General features: G+C 38.0%; 1 protein-coding gene across 2 annotated transcripts in view; it reads left to right on the forward strand.

Annotated features, from left to right (window-relative positions):
• Akap6 (A-kinase anchoring protein 6) overlaps positions 1-15,780 on the forward strand; it is a 491,862-nt gene extending 476,082 nt beyond the window's left edge. For both annotated transcript variants that reach the window (XM_045154209.1, XM_004661860.2), the window contains exons 13-14: positions 4,054-7,447; positions 12,578-15,780. In XM_045154209.1, coding sequence (XP_045010144.1) covers positions 4,054-7,407 — 3,354 coding nt within the window. In that variant the 3' untranslated portion in view covers positions 7,408-7,447; positions 12,578-15,780. The remainder of the gene's footprint in view (positions 1-4,053; positions 7,448-12,577) is intronic.
• Positions 15,781-17,866: the final 2,086 nt, after the last annotated feature.

A 17,866-nucleotide genomic window follows, 5' to 3' on the forward strand; every position in this document is an offset into this window, starting at 1 on the left:
TAGAAAGGAAAGGGGCAGGGAGATTACATGCTAAATGGGGCAGTGAGACAGGGTGATGGTGGGGAGGGGCTTTTTCATCCAAGGTATATGTCTTTTTCTCTAGAATATTACAGTAGATTTTGGCTTTTGGGTATTAGCTTCTATAGATCTTTTTAGATGCACATATTCATAGAACTGAAGTCTACAGAAATGACACTTAGGAAGTTCATCAGATATCCTGAGTTCTATAAATCTAAAGAAATATTTATCAGTGAACATACAAACATTTAGGTTTGCTAGGCCAAATAGAAGGAATGTCAATCTTGCAAAAGAGTGAGGGCAGGGGAGGTATAGGGGAGAGGAGAGTAAAAGTGATGGCTAAGGTCAATTTCCAACAAGATCTTTCCAGTTAAAATGGGAATGAGGCAGTGGATAGCACTTCTTTAATATGGAAAAAGTTTGATTCTAAAGTGAATGACTTCCTAATAGGTCCTGTCAAATATTCCCTGGAATTAACAGGCAAAGAAATGTTAGAGAACAAATAATTTAGAGGAAAAAAAAATGTGTTATCCTCAAATTCAATCTTTACCTATGGACTTTTTTTTTTTACTCTAATTCATTGAACAAAGGATTTATGCATTCAAGTGCTGCTGTAAGCTTTGTATTTTTTTCTTCACATGTATGGTGTGTGTGTGTGTGTGTGTTTGTGTGTGTGTGTGTGTGTGTGTGTGTTCATATGCATAGGGGCACATGGGAGAAGGCATGTACAAGAAAATGCATTTGTGTATAGAGACCAGAAGTTGGTGTTGGATATCATCCTTGCTGTCCACTTTATTCACCAAGGCAGGGTCTTCCACCTGAGTTGACTAGTCTAACAACATGGATCCAGGATCCCCTGTCTCCATCTCTCTTCCCCCTTTTTTGCTGGGATTACAAGCGGGTAACTATGCCCACCCAGCATTTACATCGGTGCTGGAGAGCTAAACTTAAATTCTCACCCTTGTGGGGTAAGCTCTTTACTCACCAAGCCAATTCCCTACCCACAAGTTTTGTAGTTTTTAGACTTGGATTTGTAAAGTTATAGAGCAGCATCTGCTAGTGTCTGTGTTGTAGAAGACCAGCCTAGGCTCAGGACATCACCTAGACTTAGCTCCTAGAACAGATGACTCAATTCCTGCATCTCCATGTGACTCCCCAGGTTTAGGACTGTGGTGGAAAACCTGTGCTTGCTGAATGTTAAAATCAGCCGGAGTTATGAAGATCTCCTTTGAAATACTGGTTCAATTATTTATTTGCACCATCACAGTACAGTGTCAGGCAAGATAGTATTTGAAATTAATATATTATTTGATTAGAATGATTGATTGTTCCTACAGCTGAAGATTTAAACATTCATTAGCCATACATACTGGTCATTAGGACTTTCTTTTATCAGCAGGCAAAGAATAAACAGAAATTCTAATAAAAATTCATCACAGTGAATGTACTCTGTATCTAAGTGACTGTGATGGCTGCCTATGTACAAGATTAACTGTTGGAACATTGGCAGCAGGAAAGATTTCTGTTAGAAAATTTGAAAATATCCCTTAATTAATGTTTACTTTGTAACTGGATTCTTAAAGTTAAGCAGGTTGTACGGATAATCTCTTACATATCCACTATAATAAAGTACTAATGGGTATTTTACACTTAATGTGTTTGTGTGATATTCTTTAACTATTAGTTTCAGGAAGGATTGAAGGCTTTAGAAAAGTGCCCTAATGTGTTCCAGGTGGAGTTCTCTTCCTATTACTAAGGAATAAAAGCATAATGGCTCATTTTTCAATCAGACAGTTGAGCTAATTCTGACTATTACCAGTATGACCCTGTTTTACCATGAACCATATTGTTTGATTTTAAGAGAAAGTTGAAAGGAATGGGGTTGGAGAGAAAGAGTTCAGCAAAGAGTTTATCAATGGACTCAAGGCTACTCTAAAGCAGTTCTACATAGAATAAGAGTTACAGTTATCAGTATTGGCTGCCTCCTTAGCAAGTTACAAGTATTTCTTATTTCTTGAAAGAGAGATTGAACTATTTCTATCTTGGTGATAAGTTTGTACCCAGAAGCTTAGGTAGCAAGGCCGTGAAGCCACTAAGCAGCATTAGTCCTTCACCAGTCTGCTTTTCTAGAGCCATACTCATGCCCCTCCCCACCCAGTATGAGCATAGCTGAACTGCAATGTGCTGTTTATAGTTCTGTATGTCCATGAGTCCGTCAGGGCCTGTAGTATTTGTACCACCTTTCTTGGCTGTATCATTAATACCAATAGCTGGATCTAGGTAAGGATAGTGAAAGCATTTGGACAAGATTCAGGAGCCCATCTAGCTGCTATATTCCAGAACTTACTGAGTTCCACCTGAACAGGAATAAAAGCAAGAATCCAAGGAAAGATTAAGGTCCAAAATGGGTGGGCAGACAGCAGCATAAGAGCGTCAGGATTATGACATCCTCAGCAATGTGCAAAGTCTCTAGAGAATTATTATTCTGGGATGGGAAGCTAATGGAAAGGTGGATTCTTGCCTTTAAGAAATAGAGGCACAAATAACAGTATTAAGACCAGTTAACAAGGATCAAAATTAAATTTCTCTACAGAGAAAGGAGAAAGACTAGGGGAGAAAGGGACTGAGGAGCTGTGATTAAGGAACTGAACTAGAATACTCAGGGTACAGAAAGATGTAGGAGAGGAAACCAGTGTTTCTTGTCTTAGGCCTGACTGGAAGCCGGGTCCAGTTACCGGGAGGCAGAGCCCTGAAAAAGGAGAGACATTTACAAATGGTTCTGCATGGTAACTGATACTCTATTCTATGTCCCCAGGACAAAATGTTTCAAGTGGAGAATCCAGATGTCTAGGCAAGAAGGCATTTGCCATTTATGGCTGTAGATAATGTTCCTTCTCAGGAGTTATAATAGTCTGAGGATGAGTGGATGTAAGAGAGATCATAGACTTTATATGCTTAGCCTTCCTTTCACTGACAGCTTTATCTTGATCTACATAAATGTGATCAAAATAGCTGATATAATGAATATAAGGGAAGACAAGCCAGGTGTGGTGGTGCATACCTTTAATCCCAGCACTCCAGGGGCAGAAGTAGGAGGATTGCTATGAGTTTGAGGCCCGTTTGGGACTACAGAGTTAGTTCCATATCAGCCTGGGCTAGAGCATAACCCTACTTCGAAAAACCAAAATAAATAAATAAAATAAAGAATTTATAGGGCTGGAGAGATGGCTTAACAGTTAAGGCACAGGTGTGCAAAGCCTAAAGACCCATGTTTGACTCTCCAGGTCCCACAGAAGCCAGACACACAGATGGCACATGCTTTTGGAGATCAATTGCAGGGCTGGAGGCCCTGGTGCACAAATTCTCACTCTCCCTTTCTTTATCATAAAAAAAATTACCAGAAAAAAAAGAATATACAGGAAGAAGGATTTCTTTGGGTTTACAGTTTCAGTGTTAGTTGGCCCCATGTTGTTGACTAAAACATCATGATGTGGTAAAAAGTTGTTTAGCTTTCTGTGAACAGAAAATAGAACAAGCAAGACAAGAAGGACGAGGAGACGAGATACTCTCAAGAACCAACTCCCAGTGATGTACTTCTCCCAACAAAGCCAGATCTCCTGGTCTCCAGAACCTCCTAAAATAGTGCTATCAGCTGAGGGATATAATTCAAAAAATGAGCCTGCATGAGACATTTCATTTTCAAACCATAACATTACTCAAACTGAGATTCTAACTCTAGAAAAATCAACTGGAAATCTCTAATTCCATAAATTACAGTTTGATAGTAATAATTTTACATTTTAATCTCTGTTAATGCCTTTATTGAGAAATTACTACTGATAGAAAAACCTACCTCCATAAACCTTGGATGTTATTAAAGAAAGGAAAAGAATAGACAATTCTGCTAACTTTCAAATCTGTGCTTCAAACAATTTAATTTCTTGACTCTTTAGAGATATTTTAAATGGAAAAATCCTCTTGTTTATGTTTTCTAATCTTTTCTCTCTTTCTCTCCCCTCCCCCCCTTCTATACAGGAGACTTTGAATGTGATTGATCCTGGCCTGATGGATCTAAATGGGATGAGTGAGGATGCCCTGGAATGGGATGAAACAGATATAAGTAACAAGCTAATTAGTTTGAATGAAGACTCAAATGACCACGATCAAGACCCCCAAGCTATCATACCTTCGTTGAAGCTTGAAGAGACAAGTAGTGAGGGCATTGATTATGAGGAAGAGGCTGGTGACCATAAGGGATTGTCATATGCCTCAAATATCACTGCACCCTCCAGCCCGCACATTTACCAAGTGTATAGTCTTCACAATGTTGAACTCTGTGAAGATAGCCACATGCCATTTCTAAAAAATAACTCAAAGTTCAGAGGCATGACTCAGTCTAACACTTTAACCAAGAGCCTCAGTAAAGATTCTTCTTTTTCATCTACTAAGTCACTACCAGATCTTATAGGGGCTTCCAGCTTGGGGAAGCCCTGCCTGTGCCACAGTGGAGATATGAGCCAGAATTCTGGCAGCGAGAGTGGAATCGTCAGTGAAGGAGACAATGAAATGCCTACCAACTCTGAGATGTGCTTTCTCAGTATGGTAGATGGGTCCCCACGTAACCCTGAAACTGAACATCTGGACCCACAAATGGGAGATGCGGTTAACGTGTTAACACAAAAGTTTAAAGATGAGGAGGAATGCATTAAACTTCCAAATAGCTCTCAGTCATCCATCTCACCAGTGGGTTGTGTAAATGGCAAAGCAGGAGATCTAAACAGCGTTACCAAACATGCCCCTGATTGTTTAGGAGAAGAATTACAAGGAAAACATGATGTGTTTACATTTTATGATTACTCCTACCTCCAAGGCTCAAAACTCAAATTACCAATGATAATGAAACAGTCCCAAAGTGAAAAAGCACATATGGAGGATCCCCTTCTTCGTGGCTTTTATTTGGATAAAAAATCCTCCAAATCTAAACACCAGGCTTCAGAGTTACAGACCGACACACTTCCCCACGAAAAGATTTTGGCAAGTGCATCCCGTGAAGTGGGTCGCAGCTCATACAAAAGTAGTGACATACAGAAGACATTCACTGGCATTCCAAGTGGCAGGCAACTCTCCCTCTTATCCCGTAGTTCATCTATAGAGTCTCTTTCTCCAGGGGCTGATTTATTTGGATTGGGTACCTTCAAAAATGGCAGTGATAGTCTACAGCGAAGCACTTCTTTAGAAAGTTGGTTGACATCCTATAAAAGTAATGAAGATCTTTTTAGCTGTCACAGCTCTGGAGACATAAGTGTGAGCAGTGGCTCTGTTGGTGAGCTGAGTAAAAGGACATTAGACCTCCTGAATCGTTTGGAGAATATCCAGAGCCCCTCAGAGCAAAAGATAAAGCGAAGTGTTTCTGATATCACTCTCCAAAGTAATTCTCAAAAGATGTCCTTTACTGGCCAGATGTCACTGGACGTAGCATCTTCTATTAATGAAGACTCCCCAGCATCTCTCACAGAACTGAGTAGCAGTGATGAGCTCTCTCTTTGCTCAGAGGATATTGTGTTACACAAGAACAAGGTACCGGAATCAAATGCGTCATTCAGGAAGCGCCTGAATCGCTCGGTGGCTGATGAGAGTGATGTCAATGTTAGCATGATTGTTAATGTCTCTTGCACCTCTGCCTGCACTGATGATGAGGATGATAGCGACCTCCTCTCCAGCTCTACTCTCACCTTGACCGAAGAAGAACTTTGCATCAAAGATGAGGACGATGACTCCAGTATTGCAACCGATGATGAAATTTATGAAGAAAGCAACCTGATGTCAGGGCTGGACTACATAAAGAATGAATTACAGACCTGGATTAGGCCAAAACTTTCCTTGACAAGAGAAAAGAAACGTTGCAATGTCACTGATGATATAAAGGTCAGCAAAGATGGAGGCAGTAGTGAGATGACCAATCCTTCTGATGCTCTGAACATTGAAGCTCTGCTAAACGGCTCCATGAAATGTCTCTCTGAAAAGAATGGAAATGGAAAAACCTTATGTCACACTCATGAGTTAGGAACAAAAGGTGAAAATAAGAAAAACATTTATGAAATTAATAAAGATCCATATGTGGCAGACATGGAAAATGGCAATGTTGAAAGTACTTCAGAGAGGCACAAGGATGAGGTGAATGGGGTTTCAAAGACCCCAGAAGATCTTGGTTCAAGTGGGAAGAAGGCTTCAGGAAGTAAACATTGTAAGTGTCAAGCTTTTATGGATGGTTCCGATGAATCAAACATTGCTGGAAAGGACTTTGTTCCTCCAAATACCCGACATCTTCCCAAGATAGGTTCAAATCACCACCATTTTGAAAATCAAAGTGCTGATTGCACTCCTGTTGAGAAGTCTTGCTCAGAACTGTTGTTAGAAACCACTGTTAATACCAGACAGGACCATAGGGCACTGGAATCTTCATCTAATGATGCACCAAGTGAGGCTGGAAAATCTGCTGGCTGTTGCTTACTTGAACAAAATGAGATGGGAGAGAACGCTCCTATTAATGAAAGCACTTCCTGTTGCAACTGTGAGCCAGATGTTTTTCATCAGAGAGATGCTGAAGAGTGTTCAGTCCACAACTTTGTAAAGGAAATCATCGACATGGCTTCAACAGCCCTGAAAAGTAAATCTCAAACTGAAAATGAGGTAGCTGCTTCTTCTTCATTGACTCAGATCAAGGAGAAAGTGTTGGAACATTCTCATCGGCCCATCCAGCTGAGGAAAGGGGACTTTTATTCCTACTTATCTCTCTCATCTCATGATAGTGATTGTGGGGAGGTCACCAATTACGTGGAAGAGAAGAGCAACACTCCCTTGCCACTAGATGCTGTTGACTCTGGGGTCGATGACATTGAATGCTTCTTTGAGGCCTGCGTTGAGGATGGCCCTGTGATAGAGGAGTCCCATCTCTCTAGTTCTTTTCCAAATGAATCAGCAGTTCCTGATGAAACTGCAATGTCGCTAGAACATAGCTCTTCTATGTTCAGTGATGCCACTCTCGTAGTGGATGGTGCAGGCATAGAGGCCTTTCTAAAACCTCCCCCTCAAAAAGGAGCTGGTGTGGGAGAGGAAGATAATGTGTCTCATGCTTCCCATGGCTGTAAAGAAAGCTCAGAGCTTGTTACTCCTCCAAGACTGGGCGGTGAAAAGGAGAGTTCAGGAAAATCCAGAATGCCAGAAGGAAGAAGTGCCACTGCTTCAGCCAAATCTAAAGCTCTAGGCCCCTCCTTGAAGGCTCATCAGCCAAAAGACAAGGCCATACTGCCTCCAAGCCCCCAAACTGTGCCCTGCGAAGAAAATCTTGTCAGCTTTCATGAAGACCAAGGTCGAAATATGCATAGATAGACGGTAACGCCCCCAAGCATGAAAACCATCTCATTGAAAGGTGGGTGTAAGTCCTTGTGCCATGTACATTTAAAATGTTAGTTTGCATCTGCAGAACCATGATACAACAGAGGAGTCAGTATGTGCAATTATGGCACTTATTTACCCAAGAGTGGCATTTAAGTAGAGGAAAAACTCCCAGCAATGGAAGTAACCATGAAGTAGAAAAGGGAAACATAAAAAAATGACATTTTTATTGATATTATCTTTATTCCATTATTCTGAGAAGAACAAAAAATCAGAGGAAGTCAACAATTTAGGTCTGCAATTCTTCCATTGAGGGACAAAACAACAAAGCTATTCAAGTTGCAGGTTTTTCCCCATCAAAATGCTCACACAGAAGCTGGGCTGCCCACTTGGTTCCCTCACAGAGCTGCCCATTGCATTCCTTCCAACCCCTAGAGATGAGCAGTGGTCAGCCTCCCTAGACCTCCTGTTTATGCTTTCTTCTAATGCAGCCATCATCACATTCTCTGCCCTGCAGGAAGACTGTGCTGCCACAGCTCCTAATCATGCCCATGTCTGAGGGTTTAAACAGGAGGGGAAAGTGGACATCAAGGAAGAGGCTCTTCCGTGTCCCCACACAGATTGAGAACAGGCACTGAAAACAAATGCCAGGACACACGTGGCATGTCCATGGCATCTTGATTAAAACAGAATTTTTGAATTTTGCCTGAAGGTGATAGACTGATTTCCATCAAAACTTTTAAAGAGACTCATTCTACTCTCATACTTAATAAGACAGCCACTGATTGATAATTCTGAAATGATGATGGATTTGTAAAAGTGACACCAGGATTCTGTTATTTCCCATTTCCAATCCCCGGTGATGAGTATGCTTTCTTAATCAAGTTTAAAGAATAAACTTTGAGCTTTGAAATGTGAGGGTTATATTTCACCAAAGTAAGAGGTACCAAACGCCACCACCACCCCCACCCCAGAAGCCTAATGCTGTAACCTAAACTCGTGCTATAGGAAATGAATTACAGAAGCAATCTACCCTAATTTGTTAACTTATTCAAATAACAGTTATTATACTTAACTATGCTAAAGATTATCTTTTTTGTGGCAGATTGTTTATTTTTTGATGAGCCTAATTACTGATTTTCTAAAAGTAATTTACATTTATTACAAATACATCTTTTAAAATGTGACAGATAAATGTTGTTCCCATAATGTATTATGAAAAAAGTTACTATTTAAAAACACATTATTTAATTTGAAAGATGAATGGCAAACATCATTATTTTTTCTCCTGCAACACCTGTGCCCTAAGCTCATTAAAATGTGTGATTCTATGTAGAGCTGCTAGAAATGAGGAGTGAGGGGGGAAATCTATACCATATATATACCCTAAAAATAAACTTAGCATGCAAAATTGAAGAAAGACACCCTACTTACTAATATAGCTCAACTAATTTTCTATTTCAGAATCTATTTACAATTGGCTGCAAGTGAGAACAAAAGTAGGAGAGAGAAATGTATTTTCTGTGAGTCGTGTCCACCCTATAATCACAGTCTCCATCAGTATGCAGTAAAACTGACCGTTAAGCTAGAGGAACTGCGATTCTGTATTCGCCTTCCAAACAAGTTCTATTAGAACTGATTATGCTGCAGGGTCTGCCAACCTCACTGGAGGACTTGTAGAGCCTGGCTGATTTTGTTTCCTGAAAGGGGATAAAGGCTTAAAAGCAACACCACTTCGAGCATGACATCATGTGACTGTGACCCTCAAGTCACCAGTCATGCTGAGATCTGGAGCAGAGGCTCTGGCATGAGAAGCCTCTGGGATGCATATTCTCCCTTTTTGATCCTCTGGGAGTTTCTTCTCTCTCTTACACAGAAATGGAATTGAAATGAAATGGAAATGATGAACTGTTCCAGCTTTTGACTGGAGGGAAGTGAATGTGCTGATAGATCTGTGTAATCTTCACATTTTACAAGCAGAGACGGTGTAAAAATATTAGCTCCTTGCCTGCCAGTCAGCAATATTTTGTTGAGCCCCCATGAGGCCTGGCCCTATTGGCCCTATGCTGGGCAAAGGGAGAGGCAGCTAGGTTTTGCTTTTGTGGAACTTACATCGCCCCCAAGCGACTTATTACCAGCCTAAAGCTATTTAAAGAGCCATATTGACTGGTCCTATTTGGTTTTGGAGGCCTCCTCTCTCTCTCTCTCTCTCTCTCTCTCTCTCTCTCTCTCTCTCTGTATGTGTGTGTTTCAGTACAATGTGAGCAAAACATCTGGATGCCTGAATTTATCCCGTCATTGGTTGTGTACTTGGGTGTAAATGGGTGTAAATGTGCCCATACTTGTAAAGTACTATCACCTGGCAGGTTATATAATCTGAGAACAATGGCAGGCTTTCATATTTGGTGTCAGGAATGCACACAAAGTTATTCTGTAAATGTGAGGTGTTGTGTCTATAGGAGCTTATTTGCTGTCATTGTTCTTTCTACAACACTTGACAAAACAAAAGCTGTGCTGTTTAAAGCCATGTGAAAACCATCAGTCAGGATGCTCTTTTATCAGGATAATAAAATTCACCAGATTCAGTTTGCTGGGGATTTTTTTCCAGAAATAAATTTTGAGCTAATGAAATGATAATTAGTCCAGAAATTATCTAACTTAGAGTAATGATTGTCTGCAATAGTTAGATATTTTTTCAAAAAAAATTAAGATTTTTTAAATTTGCTGTATTCTAATTAAAAACCCCAGACACCATTTGAGAAGCTTTAATATGTGCTAACAGTATATGCATTTATACCAATTTCCAGGCACACTGCTGTGCTTTTCACTATTTTCATTTATGGGTCATATTTCTGTAAAAATAGAGAGGTCAGTTGCAGCAATCACATCAAAGGTAAGGTGACTGGAGAGATCCAGCTTTCTGCCTAATTTGGAGGAAGCACATAATGTATGTCTGGAGTGCCTCCTAGGACCTGCCTAAGAAATGTACTTTGCACTAATCTTTTTGCTGTATTCTGACAGTTATTTCTTCATAATCCTCATCATAAGCCTCTGATCTTTGATGAATGGTTTAACCCTAAACTTCTGGCTGGATAAATCCCGAGGTATAAAAACCTAACTCATCACATGCAGCCAATGTGTAGCTATTTTTCCTTTTAATTTTTCCTGGGTGTGTGTAGCGCGAGATGTATGAGTGTGTGTTTGGGAGCTATATTTACTTAGGATTCATATGCATCCTCCAGAAGTGTCTTATCTATTTTGTCTACAAAAGGTGGCCTATAGATCTTTCAGATGTTAGGTGATTATTTGTACTAATGCAAGCTCAAGTATACACCTATACATTTCTAAGTGAGGTTTCTCAGTTTTTCTAAACTGAGAAAGCTAAGAGAACACACATTTCGCATGTGCACACAGATCCCCATTCTATTAATTATATTGGCACTAAGCGTTTGATATTTCCCAAAGCTAGCTAAGCAGATTTAAGAAACTGCCTTTGGGGACTGTATATTAATTTTTCACCAGACAATACAGGTATAATCTTATAATATTTACCTTCAAATCACTTTGCTAAATCAAGGTTCTGCTGGGTGTGTTTATTAATTATCTAGTGCTTTTAAGTAACATGCTCTGCTATGCTAAATAATAAAGATTTTCAGACACATTCTATATTTGTCTTTCTGTTTCTCTCCTCCTCCCTCCCCCGCCCCCCACAGGATTTGTGATTTGTGCCTGAGCCAGTTTGGTCTGTCTGCTTCCAAGTGGGCCAGGTTGAAAGAATTGATTATCCAGAGAGAATTTAAATGCCAGCTGTAGATAAGGGTAGATTTGTCTCACCTAAGGATCCTGTACTCAGTAGTATGGTTGTAGATGAGTCATGTCCTCAGCATTTGAGTAATGCTGTACCATGTGCTCTTGAGTTACTGGGTTACTTTACTGTACCAAGTTTGGTTACATCTGCTCCTGTCTGTCTCCCCCTCTTCCTGTTAACTTTTCCTATCTCTTCAACATCCTGTTTGGTTCCAGCCAAACCACTGTTTGAAAAAGTTTTTCTCTGGCTCTTACACAAAGTTTAGAGATTAAGGAAAAATAGACAGCATGACAGAGAAAAGAATATTTACAACCTGATATCAGGCTTCAAAATTTAGATTAAACCCAGACAAGAAAAACCTTGTTTTTTATGAGAACTTGTCTAAGAGCCTAAAGCAATTATATCCTCAGCTGCCAAAACCTGGAATTCAGATATTCATGGGTTTTTTGTTTGTTTGTTTTGTTGTTGTTTTTTTTTTTTTTTTTGCTTGAACATTTTTTTTTATTAGTTTTCTATTCAGCAAATACAGGCAGTTTGGTATCATTATTAGGCTCATCTGTGACCTACCCTTCCCCATTGGCCCATCCTTGTTGAGGTATATGGGTCGTGCATTGTGGAGTTAGCCCACAGTTATTGGTACGATAAATGTCTCTGCAAGATATTCATGTTTTGACCAGTTGTTATAGCCATTTAGAAATAAACTTAGTTGGGAACAATTTGGTATACATATTCACATATGAAAAATAATGAATCAATTTAATTTCCACAGTGCTTCCTGTACCTTAAATGAAACATGATATTTAAGTTCTAATTATATCATTTTATAGGCAAGAAGATAAAACATTTAGGATTATCAAAATGTGTGCATATTTCACCACATTGTAATAGCACAATTGTTCCATGTCACATATAAGGTCAGTGATGGAATGGTTAAGCCGACAGCCAAAGTTCTCAGTCTGGGAGTCACTGTTAATATTGGCCACATCCCTTCATATCTAAGCTGCCTCACATTTTCATATGGATCTGAGGCTAACTTGATAAAAACCCCAGGTCACCCACAAAGTAGTTGACCCAGAGAAAAGGTCAAGTTTGATTTTCCTGTTTTCTTTGAAACCACATCTTGAAAAAAAAAAGTGTATTCTTCACATCTATACTGAACTGAAATGATTTGTATGCAATTTGAACCTTTAGATTATAAAACAGTCATATTACATCTATCTTTTCATGTTAGTATTCTATCTATTCAAGTTGTACCCAAATGCCAGCCCTCCGTGGTTTCCAAAAGTACTTGATTTTGTAAATGAAAAAGACATTTCTGAAACCTATTCTTGTCACTCTTTCTTTCTTTCTTTCTAGATAGCCTGGCTGCAACTCAGGGTTGGCCTCATCCTCCCACCCTGGGCTGATCTCGGGTTCCATCATGCTGCCACTGCCTTCTGTCACACGGACTTTCCCAAGATGAATCTTCCTTTTGAATGCAGTTTGCCCACACGGGCCTTGTGATCTGGATGTGCGCACTGGTTCTCTTTAGGTGATCGTCTTTGACGTTCAACAACGCTGCTTGTTCTCCCTGTGGATTCCTGTCCCGAGCTACCTCCACCAGCCCTCTCTCTCCAGCAAGACTTCTGTTTACCTCCTCCCCTCCCCAGATGCTCTTTAAAGTTCTGCACTTCACCAAGTTGATGGTCCATTAAGTTCATCTGTCTGGAATGACCCTTTGCCAGTACTTGACTAATTTTATGTTTCAATATGAATTTTTTAAATGGTATGATACCTATGTTTATTGGAAGAGGTTTACCTAAAGGCTAGTATTTGATTCAGTTGCACCATAGTGGAGAAACACTGGTCCTTCTTACCAAATTGGGCAATTGTTAAAAACACCATTCTACATATTTCCTTTGATTAATGATCTATGCAGCACTTCAAGAAACAACTGTAATGGTGTTGTATATTATAAACTGGTGGCATTCTATTATGTACAACATTTTTGGTTTTTATGCTTCTTGAGGTGGTAATGAAGAAAAAAAAGATTTGTTTTTTTAAAAAGTGTGCCTTGCTGTATTTCTTATACCATTTATTATAAAGCTGCTTTCATGGTAATATTACATTGGTTTGAAAGGAGGAAATAGCAAGGTTAAGATGTGTGAATAATTTCTGTATATATGTATAACCAAGTACAAACATTGATGTATAATGACAGTATAAAATGCTTTCATGGTTGTGATGTCCAGTGATGTGGAAAATACAAGCCTTAAACTCATTAGACTGCATGGTAATTAAAATTGGCATAATAAAAATAGTTTATTGGGGGAAAAGGAAAATTAATGTTCTCTTCTACCTGTGTTCTTTACCAAATTGTTATATCTGGTTATGAAACAAAGGTACCAACTTCCAAATTATTTATATTGCATAAGAGGCTTAAATTACTTCAACTGCAGACTAGACCTAAAGCCCTCATATTTTCAAAATCTTTCTGGCCACTGTAAACATCTTGAAGAAACAAATGGTTAAAGGCTAGTTCCCCTAAACCAACAAAAATTTGTACTAGATGTTTTTATTTTCACTTATCATTAATGGTTTAATGTTGGATTTCAAGATATCTTCTATGTCCTAATTTATTTTAAATAATTATTTTGGATGAAATTTGATAGATGGTAGAAAGTAATGAAATATTGATTATTATTTTTATTTAAACTATAGATTCAGGTATATTTATTTTGTGTAAAAGAAATCAGCAGAGGAATATTCCACTTGCTCTTTATTGAATTAAATGCAATTTTTAATTTATGTCATAACTCCTACTAAAGTGCCTGACACACAGTAGGTATTCCATAGAAATCTGCTGAATTATAGTAGTGAATGAGGTAACATTTGACACATATTCTTCATTTTGAGATTCCTACACTACAACAAATATATGACTAGGAAAATACATAGTACAATGTAAAATCGCTTACAGTATATAAACCATTTGTATTAGATTTCAAAAAGGGAAGAGAATGTTATGGATGTACGTAGTCATATAAATGACAATCATTCATTCAACACATCGCTCATTAATGTCTGTTCTGCAAGGCAATATTCTCGATTCAGGGAATGTAAGGATGAAACAAGGCGTCACCTTTAGGGGTTTAACTATATTAGGGACAAGGTGAACACACGAGATACATGAATTAGTTGTCCCACATATGATCAAGAAAGCAAATACAATGAAAGAAACAACATACTATGACAGAGGCAATAGAGAAAGACAAGGAAAGAAGAAAAATGGTTAGTAAAGAGCAGGAAGTTAGATAATAGCATATTAGTAGAAACTTATGGCAGGGTAAAAGGAGAAAAGGCCAGTTAGGAAGACTTCATGAAAGATATTTTAGAAAGTTTAAGTTTGTGTGCAGTCTGCTTTACACCTGATTTTATTTTATAATTGGAAATTTATTATCATCATACCCAGAACACTTAACCCCTATTTGTCTACACTTCCACTACCTTCATAATTTTGTATTTATGCCTTGTGTAACCTTTTCTGCACATATTTTTAGTGGATGAATCATTCTAGGCTTTGAATAGGTAGTAACTTTTTCCAAACACTCTTAAGCAGATATCTAGTTGCAATGGTCAAGAGGATTGTAAGGGGAAGAGATTAGAGGTAATTGTGTGGTAGAAGGACAGCTAGAGAAAAGAAACTAAGTTTGAGATAGTGGCCTGAGTTGCAGAGAAAGAAGAAATATTAGAATGTTTGAACCACTTCAGAGTATTTTGAACCTCTGTTGAGATAGGGTATTATTGTATATGCTGAGACAACCTAAATTTTCCTTGGTTAATAGCTAATGTTAACTCCTATTTATTGGTAAAACAAAGACTTAATTTAACATGATGCTCTATTTACATGTTCTTAGACCTTTAGGTGTTAAAATATTTATTAATTATCTAATTTGTATTCCCACTAAATTTTTAGATTGACTTTTTGGCTTATTGAACAATGCCTTTTCCAGTCAGAAGATGTGGAATAGCCTGAACTTCACACCTGTGTAGATGCTACCTCCCTGTTACCCTTAAAACACCCCAGTTGGTCTTTACTGACTTAACAATTCTGCCTACACACTAACTGTGACTATGTTTTGTTATCTGGTAAGGCCAACCGCTCCAGGGATGGGCATGTCTTTGACACAATATGCTTTCTTAGGTTGCTCAAGTCCACAGAGTGCCCCTATCCCACCTTTAATTTTGCTCACTAGTCTTAGGTCTGGGTTATGGAGCAGCAGCTCAGAGTATTTCCCTCCCTGTGTCTCATGGCAACCTTTGAAGTACCTGAGGCCAGGAGCTTACAATCACAACCACTACTCCTCCAATTGCCCTTCCTATGTCATGTTTTTAGATCCATTTCCACCTGACTGAATGTTAAGACAGAATCCTTGAAACTGAGGGGCTGTCCTCATCATACATAGAAAAGTATATGAACATTTAAGTGCTAAGTTTTCTCTAAAATATATTCAAGATATGTTTATTCTATTATTGTAAATTTCAATAAATAAACAAGTACATAAGTAAATAAATAAGAATCCATGCACTTCCTTCAATGGTCCAGTCCTGTGCTGGAGTCCTCTTGAATCTTTTCCTCACTTGGATCCAAACTTAATTTGTATCTATATAGAACAGAAACCCTCTTCCACTTATTCATTCATTTATTCATTCAACAAACAGTTGAGTAGCCACTTGTGTGAGGCATCAGATATGCAAAGGCAATTGAAACAGGGGCTTCGTCTACAAGGGATCTATAGTTTTCTATCTGGAAGTACATTTGATGCCCTTCATTAGTGTTATAATGACTTTTCCCAAATTAAATAATGACCCTATTTAATTGGCTTCTCTCTAGCTTCTCACATTTTCAGAAATTTGAGGAGCAAAATGATAGGCAATATGGTTTAGACCTGACTATGGGAAGTGAAGTGGTTTTTATTGTAAAACAAAACAATTTTTTTTCCTTATTTCTGGTTGCTCAATAAATACACATCTTACACAAGAGGAAAGTGTGAATTCAGTTAGGGTTATGACAACCTGAGTTTGGGTATTCTGTTTGTTCCCTGCTGCTTCAGTTTTGACTGTTCTATGTCACTAGGGAACAAGCCAGATGAAGATATCAAAACAGAGTGAAATTATCCACCTATTTCTTCCAAGTAAAACTGCACCAGCTTCCAATGGAAGTTGAACTTATGACATAGTTTTGTCAATTTTTCAAATATCATAATTTCTATATTTCAAATGTAACTTAGAGTAACTAAACTTATATCTATAACTCTTTTCATATATAATTTTATATTATATAATTATAATATATAATTTATAATTTCCCAGTTATTCAAACATATAGACCCTAAAGTAATTTCAAACCTATACAAAAGCTAGAAAAGCCAAAAGTCATATTTGCATATTCATCATTCAGATAAATTTATGGCTAAAATATGGTCTCTCTCTTCTTTCTTTGTCTCTGTCCCTCCCTCACTTTTTCTCCTTCTCTTAAAACACATATAGACATACACACATACCTTTTTCACAATTGTACTATCTGAAATTAAGTTGTAAAGTACAAGTCATTTATAAAGACTTGTGCTAATATGATCTGAAAGCACTGACATTTTTTCCAAGTCTACCATGATAACTGGTAATTTGTATTACATAAATATGTATTTTACTTGCCTTAGTTTTAATTCAAAATCTAAATAATGACTACATGTTGCTTTTAGCTTTTTTTGTGTGTATCTTCTTAATCTTTAAAAAATCTACCATGCTAGCCAGGCATAGTGGCGCACACCTTTAATCCCAGCACTTGGGAGGCAGAAGTAGGAGGATCACCAAGAGTTCAAGGCTAACCTGAGACTACATAGTGAATTCCAGGTCAGTCTGAGTTAGAGTGAGACCTTACCTTGTAAAACAAAACTAACAACAACAGAAAAAAATCCCATGCTTTTATTCCTTTTGTCTTTTACAATATTGACAATTCTGGAGTTTGGGCCAGTTTGATAAAAGAATTCACAGTGTAGATAGGTCCAATTGCATTCTCATTATTAAACTCAGGATAAACTACTTTTTGTAAAGAGTGGGAAAATCCCTAATGGTCTTGATTCAATTTTTTTCTAAGGCAGAGGTCAGCAAACTGTGTCTTATAAGCCAAAACCAAGCCACTGCCTGTTTTAATTTGACCCAGGAGATTAGAATGATTTTTACATTTTAAGTGGTTAAAACATCAAAATATCTCATAATATTTGAAAGTTATATGAAATTCAAATTTGATATCAATGAATAAAATTTTAAGTGTCATAGCCACACACATTCGTTTACATATGGCTGCTTTTACTCTGTAGCTGCAGATTTATATAGATGCAACAAAATTGTGTATCTGATAAAGCCTAAAATATTTACTATGTAACCCATTGTAAAATGTTTTCTGATCCCTGGTCTATAGTATTCTAAACTCAGTCGTTTTCTTAGAGGTAGACAGATTTCAGCTTGTAAAGTCAATGGAATGTAGGGCAAGAACATTTTTTTCTTTCTAGATTTTATTGTAGTGTCAATTTCAGTTTCATAAAGAGCCAATGAATCACTGACGTTCTTGGTTCACAATTTTCTTTTATCTTCTGAGGCAGAGGT

The sequence above is a fragment of the Jaculus jaculus genome, chromosome 7 (assembly GCF_020740685.1).
Source record: "Jaculus jaculus isolate mJacJac1 chromosome 7, mJacJac1.mat.Y.cur, whole genome shotgun sequence".
NCBI classification, from domain to species: domain Eukaryota; kingdom Metazoa; phylum Chordata; class Mammalia; order Rodentia; family Dipodidae; genus Jaculus; species Jaculus jaculus.